The sequence below is a fragment of the Mirounga angustirostris genome, unplaced genomic scaffold, assembly GCF_029215605.1.
Source record: "Mirounga angustirostris isolate CCGP_5_RB_7025 unplaced genomic scaffold, mMirAng1.0.hap1 SCAF_12, whole genome shotgun sequence".
Classification (NCBI taxonomy): Eukaryota; Metazoa; Chordata; class Mammalia; order Carnivora; family Phocidae; genus Mirounga; species Mirounga angustirostris.
Window position 1 is genome coordinate 29178537 of NW_026991720.1, and position 27693 is coordinate 29206229.

At 38.0% G+C, this 27693-nt stretch overlaps 1 protein-coding gene across 6 annotated transcripts in view; it reads right to left on the reverse strand.

The window, feature by feature from the left end:
• Positions 1-27693, reverse strand: part of CPED1 (cadherin like and PC-esterase domain containing 1) — a 268649-nt gene that overhangs the window by 31713 nt on the left and 209243 nt on the right. For 3 of the 6 annotated variants that reach the window (XM_054505212.2, XM_054505213.2, XM_064575010.1), the window contains 3 exons: positions 12035-12178; positions 9386-9503; positions 2298-2434 (listed from right to left, as the gene is read on the reverse strand). The exons of 1 other annotated variant lie outside the window; for it this stretch is intronic. In XM_054505212.2, the coding sequence (XP_054361187.1) occupies positions 2298-2434; positions 9386-9503; positions 12035-12178 (399 nt within the window). Of the gene's footprint in view, positions 1-1627; positions 1795-2297; positions 2435-9385; positions 9504-12034; positions 12179-27693 lie in introns of all 6 variants that reach the window. 2 more of the 6 variants (XR_010406406.1, XM_045864341.2) reach the window with 2 other exon arrangements.

Below are 27693 nucleotides of genomic sequence, written 5' to 3' on the forward strand. Positions count from 1 at the left end.
CTCTGTTAGACTAAGAGACTCAACTAAGATAAGCCCTCACTGCTAAGCAGCCAGCCAGCTGGTCTTGGCCAGGATTGCCTAATCTGAACATAGGGTTTATTTTCAGACTTTGGAACATCCTCTGTAACAGGTAGAAAAAATGAGATCTTCCTTTTTTCTTACCATTACTTTGTCGAGTTGCTAATAATCAGCCTTGAAAATAGCAAAGACTGTATCATTTGTGCCTCCCCCCCAATTTATATGTTGAAACCGTACCCCCCTTGAGTGATGGTATTAGGAGGTGGAACACCTGGAAGGCAATTAGGGCCAGATGAGGTATTGAGTGTGGGGCCTCCATGACGGGATTAGTGTCCTTAGAAGAAGAGGAGACTGGAGCTCTATCTCTGTCTTGTGAGGACCGCAGAAAGGCAGCCAATGGAAGCTGGGAAGGAGCTCTCACCAGAACCCAGCCCTGCTGGCCTCCAGATCTCAGATTTCTCAGCCTACAGAGCTATGAGAAATGAACATCTGTTGTGTAAGCCACCCAGTTGATGATATTTTCAGACAGATGAGGAAGAAGGCTTTTAGCTTTCTATAAACTGACTAATCTACAGTATAGGATTAGATCATATAGGCTTCTTTTATTTTATAGATGAAGAGAGTGAGCCGGGGAAACAACATGGGTCATGTCAAAAGCCATGGAATTTAGTTATGAATTTAAATTAACATCTACTGCCTTTCAGGTTAATAGACTGTGACATCTTGGAATTTTCCTGAACGCTCTAAATTCTGAGGTCAGAACAGGATTCTGGAAGAGTTCAGAGACATCTAACTATTACAGCAACAACTATTTTCATTGCTTCCAGTCCTGCATTTCTTAGATGTGGATGTTGGATTGTCCAAGTTGGTGGTTAAAAATGCCAGAGTAATAGCCACACATACGCGTGTGATCATGGGAGAATTCTTCAATCTCTCTGAGCTTTAATTTTCTTAAGTAGAAAACAGATATAATAGTTACCTCACAGATTTGTGATTAGAAATAAACAAGATTATACCCTATCTGTTAACAAATATTTGATAAGCGACTATTCCATATCAAAAAGTTGTGCAAGCAGTGAGATTATGTCAGTGATTCAAACATGTCCCTTGTCTTCATAAAGCTTACAGTCTGGTCAGATTTAAGGTACGAAAAAGTTAGCAGCAAGCACACTTACTTCCTTGCACAGAATCAATTCTCAGTTAATAATACTGACGGTTCATACATTTCTAAATGTTTGTTTTCTTCTCTTTCCTTTTTAAAAGTAACGAATACAGCTGCTTTATCTTCAGGGCTACTCTCCAGTCATGAAAATTGGGGCATTTATATTGGAATCACCATGAAGAAGAATGTCCATCCTCCTGCCCTGCTCTTTACCCCCTGTCATTATTTTTAAATTATTTGCTAGTAGAGAATCTGAACCTAGGCTGATCTGAAAAACTGGCATACATTCGTCCCAGTGCTCTTTCCCTTATGCATTAATAGAACTTTTAAAAAAAAAAATCAGGTTTTGAACTCAGTCTTGCCCCTATGTGAGTGCTTACAAATGGTTTGTCAGGAAATGTTCATCTAATAAAAAGTACTTTGAAGATCTGGATAAGAATTACTTACTTCATGTTAACCAAGCATTTCAGTCTATGTGCCCAGTTCACACGTCCAAGAGCTCGGCCGGGATCTACCTACTCAGAGCGCGCCTAGCAAGGAGACACTGCATGTCCAACAAATCAGCTTAGAGGCCTCACTAAAGGAAAAGCAGCCTAGTGAGGTCCGTGTGAGACCTGCCCGGGAACGTGAAAGAAGATCAGGAAGGTTAGCGTGTCATGCACTCGGGAAGCTCTAGCAGAAGTGAGCCTGACATGCAGGGACATTTCATTGCTTGTGCAAGCAAGCTGCAGATGTCTGCTGTAACTGCAGGGCCTTGCTGGAGCTGCGGCTGACAAGGCCAGCTTCTCAGAACTGCCATCTGTCCGCGGACATGGCAAGCTCTTACCAATGTGTGCTGAGAGGACCAGCATGGAATTGGGGCAGCCTGGGACATGACTTTAATGTCCTCCATCTGTCAAGTAGACTTATTTGGAAATAATGGATCATTCTGAGCAAGAATTGTTCAGGATCTTCTAGAGTAACATTTACCCATAATTCTAAAAGCCAATTGGCATGCCGTTAGTTACCCTCTGTGGAGTCAGAGAGCAGGAATCGGTCTAGTCAATACAATTGCATGGCTCTTGGTGGGGCAGGTGGCATAAATGAAAGGCTTCTCCCCACCGGATCCAGAACCTACCTTCCTTCCTCCCAGGCACTGCTGGAGTTGGGGCTTAGTTAGAACACCGTATTGGCAGTCGTGGGGCTGCCAAGTTATTTCCCTCCAGTCACAGGTCCTGTTGTCTGAACAGCTAAGGCAAGGCACAATCCATTGGCCTGCAATAGACAGCGAAATCTTTGTTCAGATTCTACTAGTGAAATTACAGTTCGTAAGTCACTACAGAGAGAAGACCATTCTGACTGTGTAAGTCCACAGAGCGGGGCATGGCCCCCTGCCAACCAGATAGAATCACAACACGTAGAAATGTTCTGAAATAACACAGTCAGTGACGAAATCAAGTATGAGTCCTGCTCTGTGAAACTACATTCTTAACAAAAAAACAAGTGATTGGGTGCTACTCCATTATTACTTGTTTTTAAATAATACATTAGGTACTAAATAGGACCAAAGTAGATGGGAAGCCACTAATCTTAAGGCAGCTGACCACAAATCTTCATTGACCTAACACAAGCTTAGGTTAGCAATCCAGTAATAGATATATTCCCTGCTTTCAAGAGAGTCAAGGTGTCAGGGGCGCCTGGGTGGCTCAGTTGGTTAAGCGACTGCCTTCGGCTCAGGTCATGATCCTGGAGTCCTGGGATCGAGTCCCGCATCGGGCTCCCTGCTCAGCAGGGAGTCTGCTTCTCCCTCTGACCCTCCTCCCTCTCATGCTCTCTGTCTCTCATTCACTCTCTTGCAAATAAGTAAAATCTTAAAAAAAAAAAAAGAGAGAGTCAAGGTATCAGAGAAGTACTTTAATATTCTGATAACTCATTATTTTGAAGCCTAGGTATTGTTCCTTAACTTGATCGGTGACCTTTTTGGTGTGAATCTCTTCAGCTCATTCTAGTTGCCTTCATTTCTTCAGCTGTAAGACGAGGCATGTATTGTTCTCACATGGCTGGGGGGGAGGATTTCATGAGATAATGCATGTAATGTATCTAGCACAATTATGATATCATATTTACCTTTGTTACTAGCAGACTTCAGGCACAAAATAGGTCACAAGCATTAGTAAATGCTTATGAGATAAATGAATATTGTCAATGCATTTAAGATCTTTTCTATTTTATTGATAAAGTGATATGTATTCAAAATACTTCTGGTTTTAGTGTGAGTAGACACATTAATAATTTATTAGAAAAAATCAAGAAATGATTTTTTTGATTTTTTTTTCCTTTTTCATCTTTTCAGAAATGGAGTTTGAACCAGTACATTGAATACAGAGTGGTTACTTACATCCTTTGTGGAGAATACCCTGATGTCTCCAACAATCACATGCTCTACCCTAAAGGTCTTGCTTATGTTACCACTAGATGTTTCTCTTCAAAGTACTGAGGAGCTAAATATTCCTAGCTGCTTTTTGAGTTAGAAAAAAAAAATAACAACTTTATCCATTCTGGCTTTGCTTTCTGTTAACAAAAGTATCTGGTGTGACATTAATTTTAGTGGGAAGAATTCCTACTTTTAGGCGATGAATATGGTGCATTAACATTTCATGACCTCAAGGATGTCAGAATTGTGTGTTTGTGGAATAGTTAGAAATAAGAAAATATGAAAGAAGATCTAGTTTATGGCTTACTAGTTGATCACAGAAAAGGAAAAAAAAATGTGGGTATATTAAGAGAGAACTGGGAGAGATAAACTAGTACTCTCTGGGAGGATTTTAACTTAATACATTATTGAAATATCTACCTTACTAGATGTTAGGTGCTATTGGTGTTAAAATACAATAACTAAAAAACAAACAAACAAAAAAAACCATTTCATAGCACGTGTCAGATGCTAGGGAGATTCTGAGCACTTTAATATATTAACGTATGTAAGCCTCTTAACTTACAATGCTAAACCTCAAAAAATTTATAATCAGGTTAGAAGGTTACAATTTATACATGTAAAATAATTACAGCATAATAAAAGGAAGGCATAATTGAGTAAAAATATCTGTGTGGTGCCAAAAGAGTCTGGGCTCTAGAGACACACACAGCTGAGCTCTGCCTCCAGCTAGCTCTGTGGACCTCAACTGTGCATTAGAGTCACCTACAAAGCTTGTTAAAATCCCCATGCTCAAATTGTATCCTGGACTGATCAATTCAGAACCACTGGGTATGGAACTCAGGCACCGGGATTTTTTAAATGCTTTCCAGGTGATTCCAATATGCAGCCACGGTTGAGAACCACTGTTTAACTTGGAAAAATTACTTACTATTCTCTCTAGGAGAAAAATATATATAGCACCTGCCATAGTGCCTGATACCTAGCACCCGGTGGATATATTTTTCTCTCCCATCCCCACCTTAAGTAAGCCTTGGCGGTTTAGAATAAAGAAAACATCGTGAGGGTCAGAGTCGTCTGGAAGTTCCCGTGGAGCACATGAAATGTGATCAGGTCTTCTGGATGGATCAGATTTGGAGAGCTGGAATGGGGGTTACTTTGGGGACAGTGACGATGCAGCCCTAACAGCAGTGGGACTGAAGAAGGAAGCGGCCTCCACCAAAGATTCCATATAGGAGCGGAAAAGAAGTCTGCTCCGTAAAAGGCATTTCCAAAGTTTCCAGATGTAGAGAAGAACCATGCTACTAAAAGACATGACATAGAAAATTTAGGAGAGGTGCTGGGTGTTGAATGGCAAAATGAAGACTGTCCTCAAAGGTGCTTGTTTCTCCAACCAATTCTCTTTTGTAATTTTTCTGTGGTTTTCATTCAGAATTTACCTTGCTTCTAATTCTAACTTTGCCCTGGAATATAGTGTTTGTAATCAATAACTACCTCCTGCCTATATATCTTCACATCTTCATAAAGATTTGCGGTCAGTGGGCATCTCTCAAATGGAGTTGGAATGGGGCTTTGGATCTCCCGTGCATCCTCCTCTTTTACAGATGAGGTAAACTAGGACCTAAGAATTAAAGGACAGAAATGGGATCATGCTGTCAATGACAGGCTGGACCAGAACTGAGGTCTCCAATTTGCTGATCCTTTTGTCATGTTAGGCCAGATGAGCACAAAATTAACAGCCGAAAATGAAATACGGCCTAATGACCTCTTTGGTAGCACTTACAGGAAAACCCACAAATAGGTTATTTTAAATGAATTTATCTTTATTTTGAAATGCTGAATTTATTTAGTGGGTTCATGTGTTAACAGAGACCGTGTTTTAAAAAAAAGATCGTTAATTTTCTTTCTAATAGGATGGTGGTATGTGGGGGACATAAATGTGTTTCAGCTAATGAGATTATATTTAGTAATATTTTGAAGGGCTCAGTTTTCATCAGATCCTTGAGTATTTCAGAGCACGTGCATCCTCTCCTCCAAACACTCTCTCCCCCTCTAACCTTGCTGACAGCTAATTTTGCACAAACTGGGGCCTTCTTTGGCCATTTGCTTCTAAAGCTGAAGAAGCAAGTGGCCAATTGCATGCACAAAAATCCAAATATGGGTACAATTAGTTTGCGGGCATAAAATCTCAAACACATCAAAAGGACTCCTGATTGGGTCTCTGAAAACTTGGCCCCAATGGTTCATACTACTATATATTTATACAGTCATAACTCTCTGCATTTTTGTATTAGTTAAAAATGCCCCCCTTTTTTATTGTGATTTAGTAATACTGCTTGAAATAGACATCTGTATAACATCTGCAGGACTGGAGTTTCTTGACATTTTAAATGATACCAGCTCTTAACTAAAATTGTCAAAAAGAGGGACATAAATTCTATGTTATATATTTAAACATTGAATGAATCAAAGCTGTGATTTCTGTAATAGAGTATGACATGTGTTTTAGGGAATGACATTCTAAGGAATAAAAATGGCTTTTGGGAGAAGTTATTTGGTTTATAATTATAGCTTTATATTTAATGCAAGTTAGAGTTCAGCCATTTAAGTGAATCAGATTGGCTGACATAATGGAGAGAAGAAATTCACCTTTGTAACTTAGGGCCACGGTGAGATGTAAAATCATATAGATAGCACTAATTCCTGACTCTATGTTATAAAATAAAGCTGTTTTCACTCAAGAAAAAAATACATCATATTTTCAAAATCAGAAGTATTAAAGTCATATTTCCTTGCTACAAAGAAAAGATGATACTATTTTCTGCTTACATATCATAAAATGCATTTGGAGCTATTTTCCTTTAAGGTACTTCTCATTCAAAAATCACTGTATAAATTTCTTTGTCAGATTAGAAGAATTATTTTTTCATTCTTAAGCAAGAGATTTTATTCTTTGGCTGTGTCTCATAGTTAAATTATTTTCTAAACGCTAAAAATCAACTTAAAATTAAAGAAAAAAACCCCAAAAACCCAGGCCCTCAAAATTATATTAGCTAGTGTTATTGAAAAGACATGTAGACCATCATTTCATTGGCAGGGTGAAAAAAAATGTATCCAGTTTGCTAAATAACTGTAATGTGCTGTGAAAAGAAGATTTTGGAACTAATCTATGGCCATATAAGCTAAAACCGGAGTGCCTGAGTCAACTTCCTTCCAGTGTGTCCACCATGACAGCTGCTTTCAGCAGGAGGGAGTCCTACTGTCAAGGAAGGAACTCTCTGGCCGCAAAAAAATCCATTCTTGCAAACTGCTGTTCCTGGTCTCGCTCATTTGTTTTGAATCTTTAGGTCTTTAGGACTGTTATGGGAGGGGCAGTGAGCCTTGGTTGATCATGCCCTAACTGCTCACAGTCTTCCGTGGGAAGGAGGAGGACTTGGATCTTGGTTTTAGTTCAGCAACCATTTTATTTTTTTTTATTTTTTGAAGATTTTATTTATTTATTTGACAGAGAGAGACACAGCAAGAGAGGGAACACAAACGGGGAGTGGAGAGGGAGAAGCAGGCTTCCTGCGGAGCAGCGAGCCCGATGCGGGGTTTGATCCCAGGACCCAGGGACCATGACCTGAGCAGAAGGCAGATGCTTAACGACTGAGCCACGCAGGCGCCCCTCAGCAACCATTTTAAAATCACTGAAAGATGAAAAAGGGTCATTCTCTGCTTTGGAGAAACACACAATCTAGGGCAGTTATCAGCAATGCACCTTTGATTATATTAATACACACTGTAATGTATGTACTTATACTCCTCTATCTATGTATTATGTTCATTATAAAACAAAAATAAGAATGATTAGATAAAAATAAATACACATATATTTTCATCTTTACTGCCTTCATCCTGTGGACTGTCTATCCCATGCCACTCCATCCCCTTGCTCCAATGCATCATTCCACTCTGAAGACTACTGATTAGTGAAAGAGAGAGAAACATGTAAAGTAAACACTTGGAACATAATGAGGTAAATGCTATGGTAGACATGTGCCCCAAGTATTCTGGGAGCACAGCAGAGAAGCCAATCTGGGGGTGGGCTGGTAAGGAGAGGCTTCCTAAAGAGGAAAATACAGCATCAGGAGAATTAGGCCGAGATGGGAAGAAAACTTTCAGGAGCCGGGGACAGCATGGACACGAGCATGGAATCCTGGAGCTGCACTGTGGGCATGAAGTGAAACCAAGAGGCTAGGAGGAGCTGGGAGACAGGGAGGGCCAGATTTCAAGGCCCAGTGTTGTCAGGCTAAGGGACATGGGCTTGACTGGGGAGTCTATTTTGGGGTCTTCTCTTAAGAAGCTGAGCTACTCAAGTTCCCGAAGGTGTCTGCTCGAAGAAAGCTCCTCCTGTTAAGGACCAGGCACAGAGATTGCTTCGTGACAAGGCCTGGCATAAGTTACAGCAAATTTAATGAACAGAAAAAGATGCCACTTCCTGAGAAATCTCAGTACTGTATCTTTGACTTTTTGTTGAAGAACTTTTGATTTAGTTCAGTAGGAGGAATGGAATTAAGTTGTTTTATGATTCTCATAAAATGTCATCTGATAAAAAACATCCTTAACTAGACACATCGGTGTCTCCTTTGTATGTAAGAGTATATATCTCTATCTATATAGCTGAGAATCATAAACCACACCACCTGACATGCCATAATGGGTAAATCCCTCCCTATGTGCCGACTGTGATTTATTATTTAGAACACATGTTCAAGAACAGGGATATGCCCACGTTTGTTAACTGTGCATGCCAAATTGCGATTTGTACTGCCCATTTGTGAAACTCATTTCCCATTCAAGTTGTGGTGTGAAGTTCATGGCAAGGGTAGAAAAGCTCTTGAGTGTTTTCTCAGATTCTTTAGATAAAGGGAGACTTGGGGTCATGAGGCCAGAGGGACAACCAGGAATCTCAGAGAAGACGCTCCTTGCTCTTCTGATCTCTTTGGAGGTATTTTTAGTCCCAGCTTTAGCTTGACTCCACTAGTCTCCACTGAAAGAATAACACTGGGAAGGAGAGAAACAGGGAACGTGGACAGTGGCACCAAAGTGTCTCATTCCAGGTCTGCTCTATAATTAGGCAGGGTTCAACACTGTAATTTCAATTTGACATTATGATTTTCCTGCCTCTATTTAATGCTCAGTATATGGGAGACCTTAGTGATCATTCTCAAAGATGGTTTTTTTTAATTAAAAAAATGATTTAAACCTAGACTTGTTCCCTCAAGCAGTTCATTGGTTCACATAGCCAACAGATATTTATTTTGTCCCTACTCTGTAGAAATTATAGTGCTAAGTGAATTGATAGAGTGTGAACAAGTCAGACTCCCTGTCCTCATGTAGCTGACGATCTGGGAAGACTGACCTCAAAGAATTAATTACATACTTACATTTAAATGATCGTGGAAATGGTCATGGAAAAAAAGCACAGGGTGCTATGAAAATATACAATAAGGAAACAAATCAGGGGCTCAAGAAAGGCTTTCTGGTACACGTGATGTTTTGGCTGATATCTGTAGATGAATATGGATTAACCAGGCAAAGAGCAGAGGGTGAAGAAAAAAGAATTTGGTGAATCAAATAGTTCACATATTAAAGCAATGTATTCAGATTAATTCTATGTGTTACCGTTCATACTAATGAAAAAGTCATGTAGTACCTTGATTTTTTTGTATAAGGATAGTTTAAATAAGTATATACTCATCTATATTGGAGGATTTTTTAGGAGAAGTGATATCCAAAGTAATCGTCACCTGTTGTGTCCCCAGATGGACAGATCTTTAGTTCGGGCTGTGAAATGGCTTCAATGTAGTCAGAGGAAATAGGCTGTAACCCACAGGTTTCCTCTGGGTGAATCAGCAAACCACAATCCTGTATTAAAATGGTAGAAATTAGCTGTAATTAACCTGACCTATAGTAATAAAATCTAAAAAAATAAGATTATTTTTTGTGCCAAATAACCTTTGCAGATAAAAGGGAACAATTGTTTACCCTTCTTGTGGTATTGATTTATCAATAGTTGTTTGTGCTAGAAGTAACTACTTGCATTGAGAGATGAACATAAATCCTAATGACAATTTAATCTTTATTTTGGCATTGATATTCATTACTGCATTAATACTGTCATTGATATTATTATTGCTCTGCCATTTTTTAAAGAAATGGATGCAAGTTTTACCTTAAAAAAATACGCCTATGTGTTGTTGACTCATTAAAAATAGACTATAAGACTGTAAACTTTTTTCCAGTGAAAAAAACCATTAATGTGAAAAAATGGGAAATATTTGAGAATGTTAACAGATGAATTTCATTTCAATGCACATTTATTAAGGACCCATAATATGCCAGACATGGAATTAAATACATATATTTTATTCAAAATATGTTCATATATTTATAAAAGTAGGTAACATGTCACTGCAGTGCATATCATTATAGATGCATATCTATTAAGCAATGCTTTCTCTAGTCTGACACGTGCAGTGGAGAATAGCAGTTTGGCTCTCTGAGATCTCTCTTCATCTCTCCTCTGCTCCAGCAGGTCAGAGCACTCTCATTTTCACTTAGCTTTTCCTTCCTTCCTTCCTTCCTTCCTTCCTTCCTTCCTTCCTTCCTCCCCCCCCCACCTTCCCTGCTCCTCCCTCCTCTCTTTCTCTCATGCACATATGTGCTCTCTTTTTATCTAGGTAAAATTGATATATAACATTATATAAGTTTCAACTATAGAATGTTACAATTCAACGTGTACACACTACAAAGTGATCTTCTAGCTTCTTCTTACAAGGTATTGGCTCCCGTATCTCGCCTGTGTCCCTCCATCCTGCCTCGCCTGATTCCACCGTCTCCCTCTTCACAGGGTTCTGTCAGTCTATCACTAGGGTGGGTAAAATGCTATTATCTCTGCTGGGAATGCTTTCCCTCTAATTTTTCCTGGAGAGCATCTTTTTGTGTTTTAGGTCTCAGCAAGGCCTTCTTGGAACTCTGGCACAGTATGTCTCCCCACTCTCGTCCATGTCATCCCTGCTTGTTGCCTTCATACCCTTCACCATTTGGTGATAATTTGTTATTTGTGTCTTTTCCACTAGACTGAACACTCCATGAGAGCAAGTAATTATTTCACGCACACATATGCCCAGTCCCTACCATAGAGTAGACAAATATTTATTGAAGGCATAAAAGGTTAGGCATAATTGTTTCCCACTTCATATCATAAATTCTCAGTAATGGAGAGAAATAATTGGTTTGACCTCTTTGCTCTGTAACTCTGTCTCTAATGAGCAGTTTCTAGTCACCTTCCCTCACCCTCTCACATTTATCCTCACACCCAACTCAGACTTCCACATCTCATACAAGAAGGTCCAGGATATTAAGGAACAAAAGGAATGAGGGTGATGTACAGACTTCATGAAATCTTGATTCAGTATACATATTTCCATTTTTAAATTCATAACTGAAGTTGGAATTTAGAATACCTATTAAAGGTCAGGAATGTGATTTGTATTAGAGTGTTCATTATAAAAAAGCAATTAAAATAACACAAAGTTAATAATAATGTGAGGAGTTTTAGTCTCAATAAACGTCTATGAATGTGTGTGTGTGTGTGTGTGTGTGTGTGTGAGATAGCTATCTATACATTTATTTTTGGTACAGGCTGAACCTTTTTGTAAGGCTAGAAAAAATAACATTAAGCATCTATGAGACTGCAAAAAATGTTTATATCAAACATGAGGAAGGGCAATGAGAAATAACATTATACCCAAGTGATGTGATTGCAAATGAGTTCAGCTACTTTTGGAGAGAAATTTATACTTAAAAAAAACTCACAGACTCCATAGCCCTGAAGTCAGACTTCTCAGAGTCTACTCTAGAGAAACCCTCATGTAATGTATAAGGATAGACCTAAATGGACTAACTAACATGGAGAGATTTCCAAGACACATGATAAAGAAAAAGAACAAAACCTAAATAAATGCTTTGTTATAGAACAACATATATCATATGAAACACACGGTGAACGTGCCACCAAGTCACCTAAATTCAGGTACTTCAGACTGAGATGTTATGCTCGATGTATTAATAAAAAGATAACCTTTTAGCGTATATAAATCAACATAGATAGAGATAGATGATGATAGATAGATTCATTCATGCATGCAAATAATGTTGAAACATTTCTAAAATTCTGGATTTAGATAAACCTTTGCTGAAGATTATTGTTTGTTTGGGGTCTCTCTGGTGTGTGTGTGTGTGTGTGTGTGTGCGCGCACGCAAGGCCATATCCTAATATTCACGAGGAGGGCATCAGAGAGTCCAGATCACAGCTGACGAAGTCCTAGCTGTTCTCTGTTGAAGCCCCACATGTGACTGACATGTATCAATCAATGAGAAAAATGGGCTCTTACATGCGCTGATGGCTTGTCCTGTGGGGGACCCAACTCAATCCCTGACGAGTGGGTGTGGGCTGTTTGGGGAAGCTTGGTCACAGGAGCTTTTCTGAGGTGACAACATCTGAACAGCATAATGAGAAAAATCAGGGGATGAGAGTTCTGAGAAAAAGAAATTGCATGTCAAGCCCACAAGATAAGGCAGGAAAAGGATTTGTCTTACATCCTAAGTAAAAAAAAAAAAAAAAAAAAAAGTCATTTTTAAGAACTCATGTGCTGACAATCTACATTATAATGATCAAATCATGGAACCTTTCTTGAGATGGCACCTCCAAGCTTATCTACTACAAACTCCTACTCAGAGGAAGAACAATTAATTCATAATGTGGTCCTAAGCATTGTTGAATAGTTTCAAAATGGACAAGTATTAATAACTAGCAAGTGCAAAGTTCTTGCTGAAAACGCAAGTTCCCAGCCTCAAGTGGCATCATCTAGCTCATTGTCAGAAGTGCCTTCTTACTCTTGCACTGAAATCTACATCTCATTTGTTCTAATTATCTTCTTAGCTGCAGCTTAGAAAAAATTTACTATAATAATACAGAAGCGTGTTCTGATCCAACTTCAAAGCTTCTGAAACAAATGGCTGGAAATAGAGCGTGATAATCTTCTAAAATGTCCAGTGTTTGCACTTTCTGAATATCGGGGATTCTCCGTATGAGCCCATGATAATAGCGGAAACATAATGTCTGCATTATGTCTGCATAATGTATGCACAGGAAAGCAGACTGGGAGTCCGACTGGGTGACCACACCTGCTCCTTGGAACTTTGGCCTATCTTTGTGTTTGAATTGTTACCTGGCGTGGTGCTATTTCTGCCTCAGGTGGACTTTCCCAGGGGCTACTGTTCTGTGACAGTTGGTAGATCAGACCCGTTGGTTCTAACTAAACAGCCATGACTCTAGTACATTCTAAGATAGGACAGGAATCAAAGTGATACTGCAAAGGATAGACACAGCTGAGGGTAGGAGAGGGAGAGCAGATTTCAAGGTAAATGAAATTTAGTCCTAGCCTCCTTTCTGTAGTTTAGGTCAAAGAATATTCTGTTGTGTTCTGTGTTTCCTTTTGAAATTCTCCTTGGCAGTTAATCTTTGTTTGCAGTTCAAAAATCTGAACCCTTTCAGTTAAACTCTTGGCTATTTTGGAAAGCCAAGGCAGCCTGCTGAAGTGGACGTTATTCATTTTCCAGCCGCAGCCGAACAATGTTACTCTTAAGGTTGAATGAAACACAGCATTTGGCTAAATACAGACCTGGGTCTGGAGACCGGCTGACAGAGTTGGGGGAGTAAGAAGAAGAGTGGTATCAGTATAGCTGGGTGGGCTCTGTGCACAGTTTATGAAATAAGAGAAGAGCGGCATACCCCGGAAGGAGCCCCGCTGTGTTACGAGTCATACTTGTGAATTTTAGTTCCAGCTTTGCCATGAACTGGCTGTATGATGTTGAGTAAGGCACCTGACCTCATTTTCTCAACATAAAATGATGAAAGGTGGAGAGAAAAGAGGGAGAAAATGCATTAAATGATCTCTTAAGTATGACAGCAGGCAATGTTGGGTGCCTACACAATATCCATTCTCCTTTCTTCCTTTCTAACAAGAAGACCTTTGTTTTGTTGTAGGTAGCAATATGTCAGGATTAAAAAAAAAGAAGAAGAAATTCTATTTCCCAGTCTTCTTTGTGGCTAGACATAGCCATGTGATACTATTCTAGCCAAAAAAAAAAAAAAAAAAAAAAAGGAAAGAAAAAAAATTAGTAAGTGAAAGCGGAAGTTGACTACAGATTTCTAGAAAAGTGTTGCTTCTCTGATGTAAGCTTTGCCTCCTTGATGTGCATTTTTTTGGTCACTCTGTTTCTTGATTCCTCTTAGAATGCAGATGTGAGCTTGAAGGAGGAAGAGCCAATGTTGAGACAACCGTGAGCAGAAACCTGAAAGAGCCCAGGGCATAGATGCTGCTGCAGATAACGCAGGGCCAGCTTTGGGTTGTCTACCTCTGCACTTGAGAAACAAACTCATACTTGGTCAAACCACTATGTAAATAAGAATATGCAGCCAAACTTCTCTTTTCCTCTAAGAGTTTATGAAACCTATTCTTCTCAGGCCATATGAATCTTTCTGAGTACTGCTTTAGATATTAAAAGTGATTCACCTACTAATAACAAAATTTAAGCTATCTTGAAAGAAAAACTCATTCGCGTCTCTCATTTCTTTCGTCACTGGGGTGATTAGTAACTTGTTCAGGTTCAGACGTATTCAAGAAAATGAATGACAGCTCTTTTGGTCGTAAGTGTCATCTCTTGGGGCCTCAGAGTCTAGATACACAGAAAAGGTAATATTTAGCAGAGTTGCTTAAAATGGCATTAACCCCAGAAAGCTCCACATTTAGAGTATATCATTTTGCTGGAGACTTCATAGATTCCTGACTGGATTGCCATAACTCTCACTAGAACGCAGTAAGATAATTAGCAGGGATTTCCTTGTTCAGGCATGTGTAGAGTATACCTGTTTAGTATGTAATTTTAAAAATTGACTAACTTTTCATGAAGTGCTATAGTGACTAACAGAAGAATATGAAAGTGCCCTTGGTTTTGTCTGTTGCCCTACCCATGAATTCATGATCACTATTTCTTGTTACCAATTTTTCTGGAAGTCTATTTAGTTCTTATAAAAAGGTGTTTTGCCATAAAAGAATTAGTAGTATTTCTGATTTTTAATGTGATATTGCCATATTTTTGGAGCCATGGACTATTTGATCTGGTAGGTGTCTTTATTTTATTTTATTTTTTAAGATTTTATGTATTTATCTGACACACAGAGAGAGCTATGACAAGTAGACAGACAGGCAGCCAGAGAGAGAGGGAGAAACAGTCTCCCCGCTGAGCATGGAGCCCGATGCGGGGCTTGATCCCAGGACTCTGGGATCATGACCTGAGCTGAAGGCAGATGTTTAACCAACTGAGCCACCCAGGCACCCCTGATAGGTGTCTTTAAATCTTACTTGCTTTTCTGGACCCATGGAATCATGCCTTCAAGATGATAATTGTCTCCCTCTCCTACTAAATAATGAAAATTCATGGGTAGGGCAGTGGACAAAATTTTTTGGGACCAGTCTCCTCAAGCAAGGACAACAAAAGCTAAAATAAACAAAAGGGATTACATCAAACTAAGAAGCTTTTGCATAGTGAAGAAAACCATCAACAAAACAAAAAGGCAACCTACTGAATGGGAGAAGGTATCTTTAAACCATATAACCAATAAGGGGCTAGTATCCAAAATATATGAAGAACTCACACAACTTAATGTCAAAAAAACCCAAACAACCCGATTAAAAAGTGGGCAGAGGACTTGAATGGACATTTTTCCAAAGAAGACATAGAGATGGCCAAAAGGCACATGAAAAGATGCTCAACATCACTAACCATCAATGAAATGCAAATGAAAACCACAAGGAAGTGTCACCTCACACCTGTCAGATTGGCTATTATCAAAAAGACAACAAACAACAAGTGTTGGTGAGGATGTGGAGAAAAGGGAACCTTTGTGCACTGTTGGTGTCAATGTAAATTGGTGCAGCCATTATGGAAAACAGTAATGATTTTCCTCAAAAAATTAGAAATAGAACTACCATACAATCCAGCAATTCCACTTCTGGGTATTTGTCCAAAGAAAATGAAAACACCAATCCAAAAAGATATAAAGATATATTCACCCCTATGTTCACGGAGATATTATTTACAACAGCCAAGATATGAAAGAAATCTAAGTGTCCACTGATGGAAGAATGGATAAAGAAGAAGTGGTGTATATATATATAATGGAATATTACTTGGCCATAAAAAAGAATGAGCTCTTGCCATTTGCAACTATATGGATGGACCTAGAGGGTATTATGCTAAGTGAAATAAGTCGTCAGAGAAAGACAAATACCATATGATTTCACTTACACATGGAATCTAAAGGCCAAAACAAATGAAACAAATCAGAAATAGACCGATAGTAGCAGGAAACAAATTACTGGGAGGCAGGCAAAATAGGTAAAGGGGATTCAGAGGAACAAGTTTTCAGTTATAAAATAAATGTCATGAAGATGTAATGTGTGCTTAGGGAACATAATAAATGATATTGCAATAACTTTGTGAGGTGACAGACAGTAACCAGACTTATCATGGGGATCATTTTATAATGTATAAAAATACTGGATCACTAAGATATACCCCTGAAACTAATAAGATACTGTATGTCAATTATATTTCCATTGTAAAAGAGAAAGAAATGATGCTTCAGAGGAGCTAATTTCACTATCTTGTTCCAAAAGGAATGAATTATTTTTTGTCTTCACATTGTCTCTAAATTTAACAACTGCTTTCCTTGTATTGTAGTCAGCAAGCCATAAAATACTGAGTAGCTCTTATGTGATTCCTATTATTAGATACCCAGTGAACATTTGTAGGAAATTAGCTGAGGTATACATTAGCAATAAATAATTACAGCATAATCCACCTGAAATCATCCCTTACATACCACATTGATCCTAAGACTGAACTTTTTCATTAAGAAAAGAGTGTAATGCATATAAATTCATATGAAAGGAGATTTATGTCCTTTATGGAAGGCATTTTGGAAATATCTTGTGAATATAATTATACTCCACAGATTTTATCCTACAGATACACTTCATAAAGTCTGCAAGGAAATTTACTAGAGTTATTATTTATAATAAGAGAAAATATGACACAATCCAAGTGTTCATCAATAGGAACTGGTTAAATAACATCCACTTAATGGATTATTTTGTAATTCTTAGAAAAGAAGGATGCAGAGTAAAGATATGGAGAGATATATAAGATATATTATTAAGAGCAATAAAGCAAGTCGTAGGACATTATGTATACCAGGATCTTATTTAAGCAAAATAAAATGCTAAATATTACATCTGCTTGACTGTGCCTACATAATTGTTGGAATGATGCCCAAGAAACTCTGAACAGTGGCTCTATTAGAAGATTAAGAATGGTAGGCCAGAGATGAGGCAGCAAAAATGAACTCTTAACATGTTTTTAAAGATCTTGCCATTAGTATGGATCGTTATTATATTTTTAAAAATACATATTTAAGTAAAAAATAATATTTAAAATGGAAAAGTAAAAGTCAGAAAAACACTGATACCTCCCTTTAAAGGTATATAAATTTTCTGTGACTGCCATAATATATTACCACCAACTGCATGGCTCAGAATGACAGAAATATATTGTCTCACATTCTGGAGGCCATAAGTCTGAAATCAAGATGTTGGCACATTTGGTTTCTTCTGAGGGCTGTGAAGAACTGTGGACCTGCACAGTCACTTAATACTGTCCTATGTTCACCGTAATTATAGTTTATCAGCAGAAACACAACTAAAAGGGAATCGAGTAAATGTTCCAGGTAGAAGGATGAGCACCTGAAACATTCTGGAACTGAGTGCAAACCTAGCCATTCAAGTTCAGAGTGGATGGTGTTTGAGGACGAGATAGGAAGTGGGTAGAAATCAGTAAAAATTATTCTGGAATCATGATTTTCATCCCGGGCTCATTCTAAGGACACAAATGTTAGAATGGTGACAGCAAATTTAGCTTCTTCAATGTTGTTCTGTTTAAAAATTCTTAACAGATACGTCTCTAAGCTCCAGTCCCTTTTATCAAACTTAGAAAAATTTTCACTAAGTAGAGGACTTTCAAGAAAGAGTACAAAATTAAATATTTTTACTGAGGAGCAGGAGACACTTTGACTTTTATTTCACATTGTTCTAATAAAACATTTGCAGTGAATAATCTTTAGCTATACAATTGCATCACGTTGAATTTTAATGAAAATGAGCAACTAGCCAGGTCATTCTACTCTGTGCGGAAGGGTTCTCTAATAACATGGCTTTAAAGGTAGATGTTCCTGTTTTAGTGAGAATTTACAAATAGGTTTTTAATTTTAATGGTTTTTGAGGAATAATGGAATTTGGTGTCGGGCAGCAGAACTGTAAATGAGGCTTGACTTGCTATTTGTGTTTGGAGTTCTTAGTCTTATGTGGAACACGTTAGGATCTGTGTAGTACTGAGCCATCAATAGGAATAACACAGTTGTGTGTTTCTTTCCTTAAACATCAGCTGAAAAGTGGCCGTGTATTACACTACCTGAGAATATTAAGCTGGTCCCCAATGAACTCAGGAAAAGGGGAAATTGAAACAAATTATAAACAGATGAATTAGTTCCACTCAATTAAATTTATTAATATGACATCAATATTTGGAATACTTCTATATATTTCTCATGCATTCCAGATCCCTGAACTAATATGCAATTTTCTCTCTCTTTTTTTTAAACCTAGATGGCCTCTAAATTAACTAGGATGGGGCCAGCATGATCCTGCTTGCTGGAGTCCATTCTGAAAGGCATCCTGTATTCTCAATTTAGAAGTGCATGTGAATGTCTGGGTTTGTGGAACTGGGTCTGGAAATCTAGTGAGCTGGAGCCTCTGAAGGGACTGATGCTTCCCACTTCCGGTGAGCTGGGAACTCCAAGGAAAGCAGCCTTTGTTGTGGTCTTTCAGCACTTTTGGTTTTGGGTCCAGATGGAATCCAGAGGGTAGATGTGAATGCAAATGAAAAGAAAGAATGAATTTATAGGTTTGAATATATGAAAAAGTTTGGTTCTTTTTGATTTGTGAACAAAGGAGTGGGGAATTGAAACTGAATGCACGACTGTGGGGTCTCTCATGCTTCGAAGCATCTGGATCAGTTTGGGAAGTGACAAAAGACAACATCAGCAACCACTAGAAAAGGTTATTTCATATTCTTAAAGGAGCAAACCTATTATCTGTAGACTGAAGCGGAAATAGGAGAGAGTGGACAGAAGCAGGAGGCCACAGAGGTATTTTAAAAGACAATATTTAATGGATGTTTACTTACCAAGAGTGGTGACACCAAACCTAACAAACGTTTGCACACATATTAAGTAGCAAGCAGATCTTCCCAGGAAATACTGATCACTCGTAAGGAATAGAACTGGTGGATTTCAGCATGGACCGTGCCACGGGTCAAGAGTCCACTAATAAAGCATATGAGGTTGTGATCCTTAAAAGTGTAGCTTTGGTAGGGAAACTTCTCAGTGAATATTTTAATCCAATGTGCAGGTACATTAGTTTGGGGCACCATGCAGGCATTTCCTGCCTACATTCATCTTGGTGACTGCTACACAAACACACCTCCACCCACACACGCACACCAGGTACCCACGCACAATGATCCTGAGAATTGGAGAATTTTAAAACTTAAAGGGAACCAAGTGATGTGTGTTATGCTACAAAAGAATTATCTCCTTACATGTCTTAAGTTATAAATTCTACCATTTTTGAGGCTTTCATAGTAATTACTTAGCACGAATAGTATTTTTAAAGATCACCCACCAATCAGCATCCAGCACGTCCACAGTTACGCTCAAAGCATGCTAAATGTGGTTACGTTCTGTTTAGAAGGACATGTTGATGCATTCAAAGCTGAACATCCAAGCTACCGTGACATTGTAAGATCAAAAGTTAATATTAATTTTTAGTATAAACGTATCATAACATTGCAAATATTAGACAGCATGAAAATGATTGTGCTATGACAGGACAGCCCTCCCTATGTGTAGTTTTATATGTTTATACATGTTAATCAGACTTTTAAAAATACTCTAGCAGTCTAAAGGTCACCCTCCCCCAAGATATTATTATTATTACACAGAGAAAAATGTAACTCCACAGTGGAGAAACCCAGCCAACACTATCCTCATTAGGTGATCAAGAGAAACACATCGCTTCTGCAGAATTTTTGCCACAAATGTGTAAGTTCATTTAATCAGAGAAAACATATGATTCCAAATTGAGAGGCATCCTACCAAATAACTGACCTGCATTCTCCAAAAGTGTCACACAGTCCTGAAAAACAAGGAAAAACTGTGGAACTGCCACAGATTTGAGAAGACTAAGGCACATGATAACTAAAAGCAATTTGGGGTCCTCGAACAGAAAAAGAAAATGATTGGAAAAACCAGTGAAATCCATATAAGGTGTTTGGGTAAGCAAATATATTGTACCAATATTAATTTCTTAGGATTGACAGTGCTGATAAAGTACCACAGTCATGTGAAATGTTAATATTAGGAAAAGCTAGATGAAGGGTATTTGGGAAATTTCTGTAATTGTAAAATTAATTTTATAAGTTAAAAGATAGTCTAATACAATTTGATAGTCATACTTTAGGGTTTTCTTGAAGGGCAAATATACATTAACAATAGAACTTAATCATTAAAAAGCTTTGAGCCATTTGGTTGAAGTGTCATATTGCAGAGCAATGGTTCTGTGTGGTCACGTGTTATTGGCACCCACGGATATCCCATGGCAGAAATTGTAATCTACAAGCATTTTGCTCTTAAAAATTGTGGGAATTGTGGGAGGACAGTCTACAGGCTAAAGAAGAGGTAGGGTGCACCTACTGTATTTATGGACTAACTCTTGGGGGGATACCAATCTTCTGGTGAGTTGGCAAAGAGAAAGAGAAATGCTCTTTGTAGAGGACCTGGGTTATGCCAAGCACCTGGGTAGGCACTTCCAATGCATGAGTGCATTGAATCTTTACAACTGTTTGAATATTCACTCAACAGATGAGGACATCAAGATGTGTAGAGTTTAGGGAAGCTTTTCTGAAGTCAAACAAGTTAATAAGTAGAGTAGCTAGAGTTTGAATCCTGGGTCTACGTTTCATAGACTGAAAAATGAAACAAAATAAAACAAAACACACCACAGTAAGAAATGAAGATTGTGTTTATGAAACAAATCCAGACCAATTAGCTCTTCATCAGGGAAGACTCTTTTTTCATGGCTGCTGATGGCATCCCTAAACATAACCAGCTGCACTTTAAAATGCTTACAGTTGGTCAAAATGGGACTAAGCAAGACTGTGAATGATTCAGGTCAAATCTATTCCCTCCAGTGGAAAAAAGCCTCAAAGCACCTTTCCAGCTCATGCTTGGTCACTCAGATATATATATATATATATATATATATATATATATATATATATATATATATATATATATATATATATATATATACACATATTTACTTTCGAATAACAGCACATCGGGAAGTTACTTATTAACTAAAAACTTAAAATTAATTCCCATGGTAGAAAATAAACAGTTATTTACATATTATGGCCTATCATCAAGGAAAATATTTGTTTTAATATGATTTTCCAAATCATCAGGACTCCTATGTCATGTGTTTTTAATGCTCCAAAGAAGTTTAGAGTTTATGACATTCATTTGCTTGTTTTTTTTTCCAAAACGGATTCCTTTAGCAGACATTTGTTCAGCATCTCCATGAGCTAGCCACAGCCACTGCCCTCATGGAGCTCTAGCAGAGAAAACAGATATGTAAACACATGATTGCTGTGGAAAGTGCTAAATGCTGTAATGAAGATTGTCTGGACACAGTGTTGGCATGAAGGAACGTGATCAACCCTGCTCTGCAAAGGAGATTACAACTTGAGATATACTCAGAGTTCACCAGGCAGATGGGCTTTCCAAGCCCTGGAAACCAGGGAGTCAGGGGCAAGGCGGGCAAAGCCACTGATTCTCTCCAGTACGAAGGCCGACAAAGGAGTGGGCATCCTTTGTATCTGAAGGCTAACTGCACCCAGATTTATAATTTGCTATTTTTTCTTCCCTGCTGTGACTGTTAGCTTGGGATTCGGTCCTTAGCCATAAAACACACAAGACAATCTGGAACACACTGAAAAATGGATTTTGACTACTTGTGTTCAGGGACAGTGTAAACCATATGGTGGCAGTTGCAAAACTCCAAAGCAGTGTTTTCACCATGCAACCCAGCCATATCAGCTCAGGCTTTGATACTGCCTTATCAGCAAGAATGCCCAGTGAGAAGCTGGCATTTTCCTGTGGAAAATGTGCTATCTTCCTTGGCATGCCACGCAGAATTAAGTGTTGTCCATTTTCATGGAGGAAATCAGGACTCCAGGACCCCACTTACAAGAGAAGGTGTCCTGGAGAAATTTTAAGATACAAGATTGTCATTTAGCTTGTCTAAACTTCCCATGGGTTTTAAATGAGCTCATTATCTCCTGAACTTGGATGCTGTTGCCGTGATTTGATCATTATTGGTAAGCGGTTGTCACAACTCACTGTGTGGGATGAAATGACTCTTTCATCTGAAGCCAACTCTGGAGAGTGAGTCCTTATAGATCACAAATCTCGAAGTCTCTACAATTTTAGCCTCAAAAGGCTGCTATCCATCTGCCTCAGGTTGCCTCTATCCACTCAGGGAAAACCACTGGCTCTTCTCTCCTTGGACACATGCTCCATGGACTTGTGGAGTAGTCTACCAATGCTTCTCGATAATCCACAACCACACGGCATTTGAAGCTGATTGACAGAATATGTCTGTTCTCTGCATTAGTCCCCAGCTGTTCTGGGATCCCGCTGTCACCAATCAGATATGCTTGCCTGGGCTAGCAGAGCCAAATTATAGCTCACATTGCTTTAAAGTCAGAGGCCTGGCTTGGTTCTAGAAGTCTGCAGTTGTTAGCCTGCTCAGATCTTTGTTGCTCCTCAGTGTTTTATCTCTCAAAAACCAACTGTGTCTTAAGACTCCACTGTATTGGCTAACTTTGACAGGTCACAACCAAAGGGGACATAGCATTAGAAAATGTTAATTCCCACTGAGTTCCCTTTCCTTATGCCAGGTATTCCTTGTAATTGGAGCTGTGTATGTAACTCAATGGTTTAACAGCGAAGGCTGATAATTGGAGAAAAAATAGTATCTAAGAGGATAAACTGTTCAACAGGTTGGCCATTATTTTTTTTTTTTATCATTCCCTATGGTGTTTCATAAAGTTTCAAAATCCTATTTTAATTGTATTTTAAAAATCTTATTGAAATAAAAATAATACAATGATTCAAAGAAGGGCTGTAGGTTCCCCAAAGTGTGTTCCATGAAACATAGGTCTTTTGGAAGTCAGTTTATAGGTGCTAAGTCAAAAAAGAATGGTGTAGACCAACCAAACTAACTTTTGGCAAAAAAAGTTTTAAATAGATTTTGCCTATTTTCACTGTCAGCAGTAAGTAATTCTGTCAACAATTTTTTTTTTCTAATTTAATAAAGCTGTTTCTTAAAAAATGGTTAACAAGTTGTCATTTTTATACTGGAGATAATTCAGCTCTCTCAGAGAGTTTTTATTTCCTGAGGAGAAAGACATTTTTGATGAAATCTTTTTGACTATCTATTAAAGAACCTATGACCAGGAGAATCTTTATCAAGTTAGCTGCTCTGATGACTAGTTTGTGTCGAAAACACTGAACTAAGAAATCATGTGGGATCATTTGTTCTATCATGTGGTCATGAGTGAAAAACTCATATGTGGCAGCTAAGATCAAAACAAAAGAAAATATCACAAAGCTATATGGAAACAATTGACAACCATTTACTATTCTTTTTAAAATTATAAACAAAAGAAATATTCTCTGATGACAGACATCTGTCTGGCATAACTAAGAAATCATTCCTGAGAACGGATAAGTTCTTGAGTTAGCTGCAAGTTTTCCTTTTTCAGTAAGTCACAAATTATGCACATGATATGATTCATATTCTATGAATACACCAATTTCTTTGTTATTTATAGCAATCCTCCTGGGTGTCAGTAACAAAAGTCATTATGCAGACGGTACACTATGCTATTAAATTTAATTTTAAATTTTTTTATTTTTTTAATTTTTTAAAAAAGATTTTATTTATTTATTTGACAGAGAGAGACACAGTGAGAGAGGGAACACAAGCAGGGGGAGTGGGAGAGGGAGAAGCAGCCTTCCTGCTGAGCAGGGAGCCCGATGCGGGGCTCCATCCCAGGACCCTGAGATCATGACCTGAGCCGAAGGCATACGCTTAACGACTTAGCCACCCAGGCACCCCTAAATTTAATTTTTTAAATGGGATTCCTTTTCTGAAGAATATTAATCATACTTCACATGCTACCTCAGATGCTGTCCATTATTATGCCCCGGAAATTGGTTTCTATACAATGGAGTTCTATGAAATTCACTTGAGTGCAGGGCACTGGGAAACAGAGTCCCTGAGGCCAGGGTAGCCCGAAAGAGACTGGAAGGGTCAAGATCTAACATTATCAGCAGTACAGTGGGTAAGAGTGGGGGCTATTGTGTCAGACTGCAGAATTCTAATTTCAGCTCCACCACTCACTGTCTTTGTGACCCTGGGCAAATTAAATCCCTAGTTACTTTAGTTTCCTCTTCTGGAAAAGCCTGCCTCATAAGATGGCTGAGAGGATTAAATAAATGAATACATGTAATGAATGCAGAACCATGCATGATCACAATAAGGGCTCAACAAATGTGGTTATGATTAAAATTGAATATCTACCATGCACCAATAACAACACCATGCACATTATGCAATTCATCTATGTGTTATGTTAGTATTAGCTCCATTAATAGACATTCTAAACAAATAGAGTTTAAGTAATTTGTCTGATGGAAGGTCAGAAATTAGACACAAGCCCATATGATTCTAACACCCATACTCATTTCCTTTTATCATTCTAAATTTAAAAGAAAATTATCTGGGTTCATGCTAGCTGTGCAACATGGCACAAATAAATTACTTGCTCTGAGCCTCAGTTTCCTCACATTTAAAATGGGATACAGATAAAATAAAATGGGATACCAATGTTTATTGCTTATATACCCCTTAGAATTTTTTCTGTTGTTCAAATAATGTATGACCAGAAGGCCCTGGTCACTGGTAAGCCACAATGCAATGCTTCATTTTTATTGTTTTTTTTTTCTTTTAAAGATTTTATTTATTTATTTTAGAGAGAGAGAGAGGGAGCATGCAAGCAGGGGGAGGGGCAGAGGGAGAGAGAGAATCTGAAGCGGACTCCATGCTGAGTGCTGAGCCCAGCGTGGGGTTGATCTCACCACCCTGAGATCATGACCTGAGCTGAAATCAAAAGTCAGATGCTTAACTGACTGAGCCACCCAGGTGCTCCTCATTTTTATTCTTAATGACCACCATCTAATCTATTACTCAGCAACTGGCTTATGATGAATATACAGGGTGGCAGGGGGTAAACTCAATTAAATACCCATATAATTTAAGTTTCCTTTGAGGTGGATCAACGTTTTCAGGGCTCCCCTCCACTTGGGAAAGCTTCTTACGTACATAGGAGGAAAATTTGTTTTTATTTGCAACTAAGTTTTATGAAAAGCTACGATATGAAAGTATATAAATTTCATTTTTTTTTAAAGATTTTATTTATTTATTTGACAGAGAGAGACATAGCAAAAGAGGGAACACAGGCAGGGGGAGTGGGAGAGGGAGAAGCAGGCTTCCCGCTGAGCAGGGAGCCCGATGCGGGGCTCGATCCCAAGACCCTGGGATCATGACCTGAGCCGAAGGCAGACGCTTAACGACTGAGCCACCCAGGCGCCCCTAAATTTCATTTTTAATTATTTAGGTTGAAAAAAAAATTTATTACTTGTAATGAGAATTAGACATTCAAACACCTTTCTCACATTTTTAGACCAATTTTGTAAGTATTGTACGTCAATAAAAATCCGAAGGTGATTTGATATTGTTGAGCAGTATAAAATAGTAAAAGTGGACCTCAGGTTAGAAAAAAGTTATTGATAAAATTCTATGTGATTGGATATTACATAAGAACATGTTCAAAGATTGTCCCTTTGTGAGTGGAATAGGAGAAAAAAAAGCAGTGTCTTAAAAACCTGCTTTTAGGGGGTTGGGGATGTGAAAAGAAATGAATGAGCAGAGTGCAGAGGATTTTTAGGACAGTGAATATACAATGTATGATATAATGATGGACGCATGTCATTATACATTTTCCATACCCACAGAATGTACAATGCCAGGAGTGCCCTGTAATGCATTTTGAGTATGGGCTTTGAGTGATTATGTTGCATCAATGTAGGTTCGTCACTGATTGAGAAAAAAAAAAGTACCATTAGTAATGTTGATACAATTTTATTGTAAACCTAAAACTGCTTTAAAAATTTGAGTATTTTTTTAAAAGCAGCTATAAAATCAGATGGAGTTACAGTGGACTGAAAATACAGTTCAGTTATAATATGCGTGAGGGGCTAAGAGCTAATTGACAGCTGGAGATGGACAGATGGACAAGATCAAAGTCATCTGAAGGAAAGTTGAGATAATTTCTTTGGGATAAGTTTTTCAGAATTGAATTACTGTCAAAAGTAATGATTATTCTCTTTCTGTCTTATAGCCACACATAGAAATTAAATGTATTCACTTAAAAATGCAAATAAGTTATATAAATATCAATTTATTTAACACCCATTTAATTCTTGATGACAAGTGATGCTTCTTGTGCTATACATAACAAAAAAATAATGAAATTTAAAAAAAACCTGCTTTAGAAGTTCACATATATATGGAATCCTATTGGTTTTGATAAGTACACACGTAAATTGGTAGTATTTATATGCTTGAGAATTAAGAAATTGTTGTGTTTCTTTTTGCTATTATTAATCTTAAACATCTTTACAATCACCTAATAAATGTTAGCTTATTTAATTCTCAGTGAATTTAAATAGCAATATATATGTAGTTAAATGAGTCCTTTCTAATGATATTAAAAATGACTGTGGGCATTTCCATATTAAGAAAATAAAATGCATTCTATGTAAAAATAATTAAAATTCAATAAAGCGCTTCATACTATGCTAAAGGGTTTGGATTTTATGTTTCCTCTCATTAATTAATTAGTAATATATACATGCTCGTTACAAGGTTGGAAAATAAAAAATAAATTTTAAAAATGGAAAGTACAGACGATATCTTGGATTTCACCATACCTCTATGCATGCATACTATGTTTCAGTTGTGTATTATACACATAGTATTTATTACATGTGCATACATTTTACAAAAATGGAGTTAAACTGTTCACTGTGTTTTGTAATCATCTTTTTTAACCTTAATGTAGTATTAGGACACAAGAGAAGGATTTTGATGGTGATGGTGGTGGGAAGGGCTATCAGAATATAATTAGATCTGCATATTTAAAAACAAACAACAACCCTCGGGCACCTGGGTGGCTCAGTCAGTTAAGTGGCTGCCTTCAGCTCAGGTCATGATCCCAGGGTCCTGGGATCAAGCCCCGCACTCCTCAATGGGCAGCCTGCTTTTCCCTCTCCACCACTTGGGCTCTCTTGCTCTCTCTCTCAAATAAATAAATAAAATCTCTCTCTCTCTCTCTCTCTCTCTATATATATATATATATATATAAAACCCCAAAACCCTAATGAAGCTACACTGAGACTTGCTGGGTCTAGAGGCAGGAAGGTAGGTGAGACAACTATTGTAAACATTCAGGGAAAAGGTGGTCACAGTCTGAATTAGAATGGTGGGGAAGGGGCTGGGATACATGAGACCTGTAGCAGGAAGTTATAAGTAGTGAAGGAGAGGGAAAAAATTCTAGGAAATCTTTGGGCTACTGGAGGGACACATGAAAAGAGAGAGAATAGCGTGTTCATGAAGGGAGG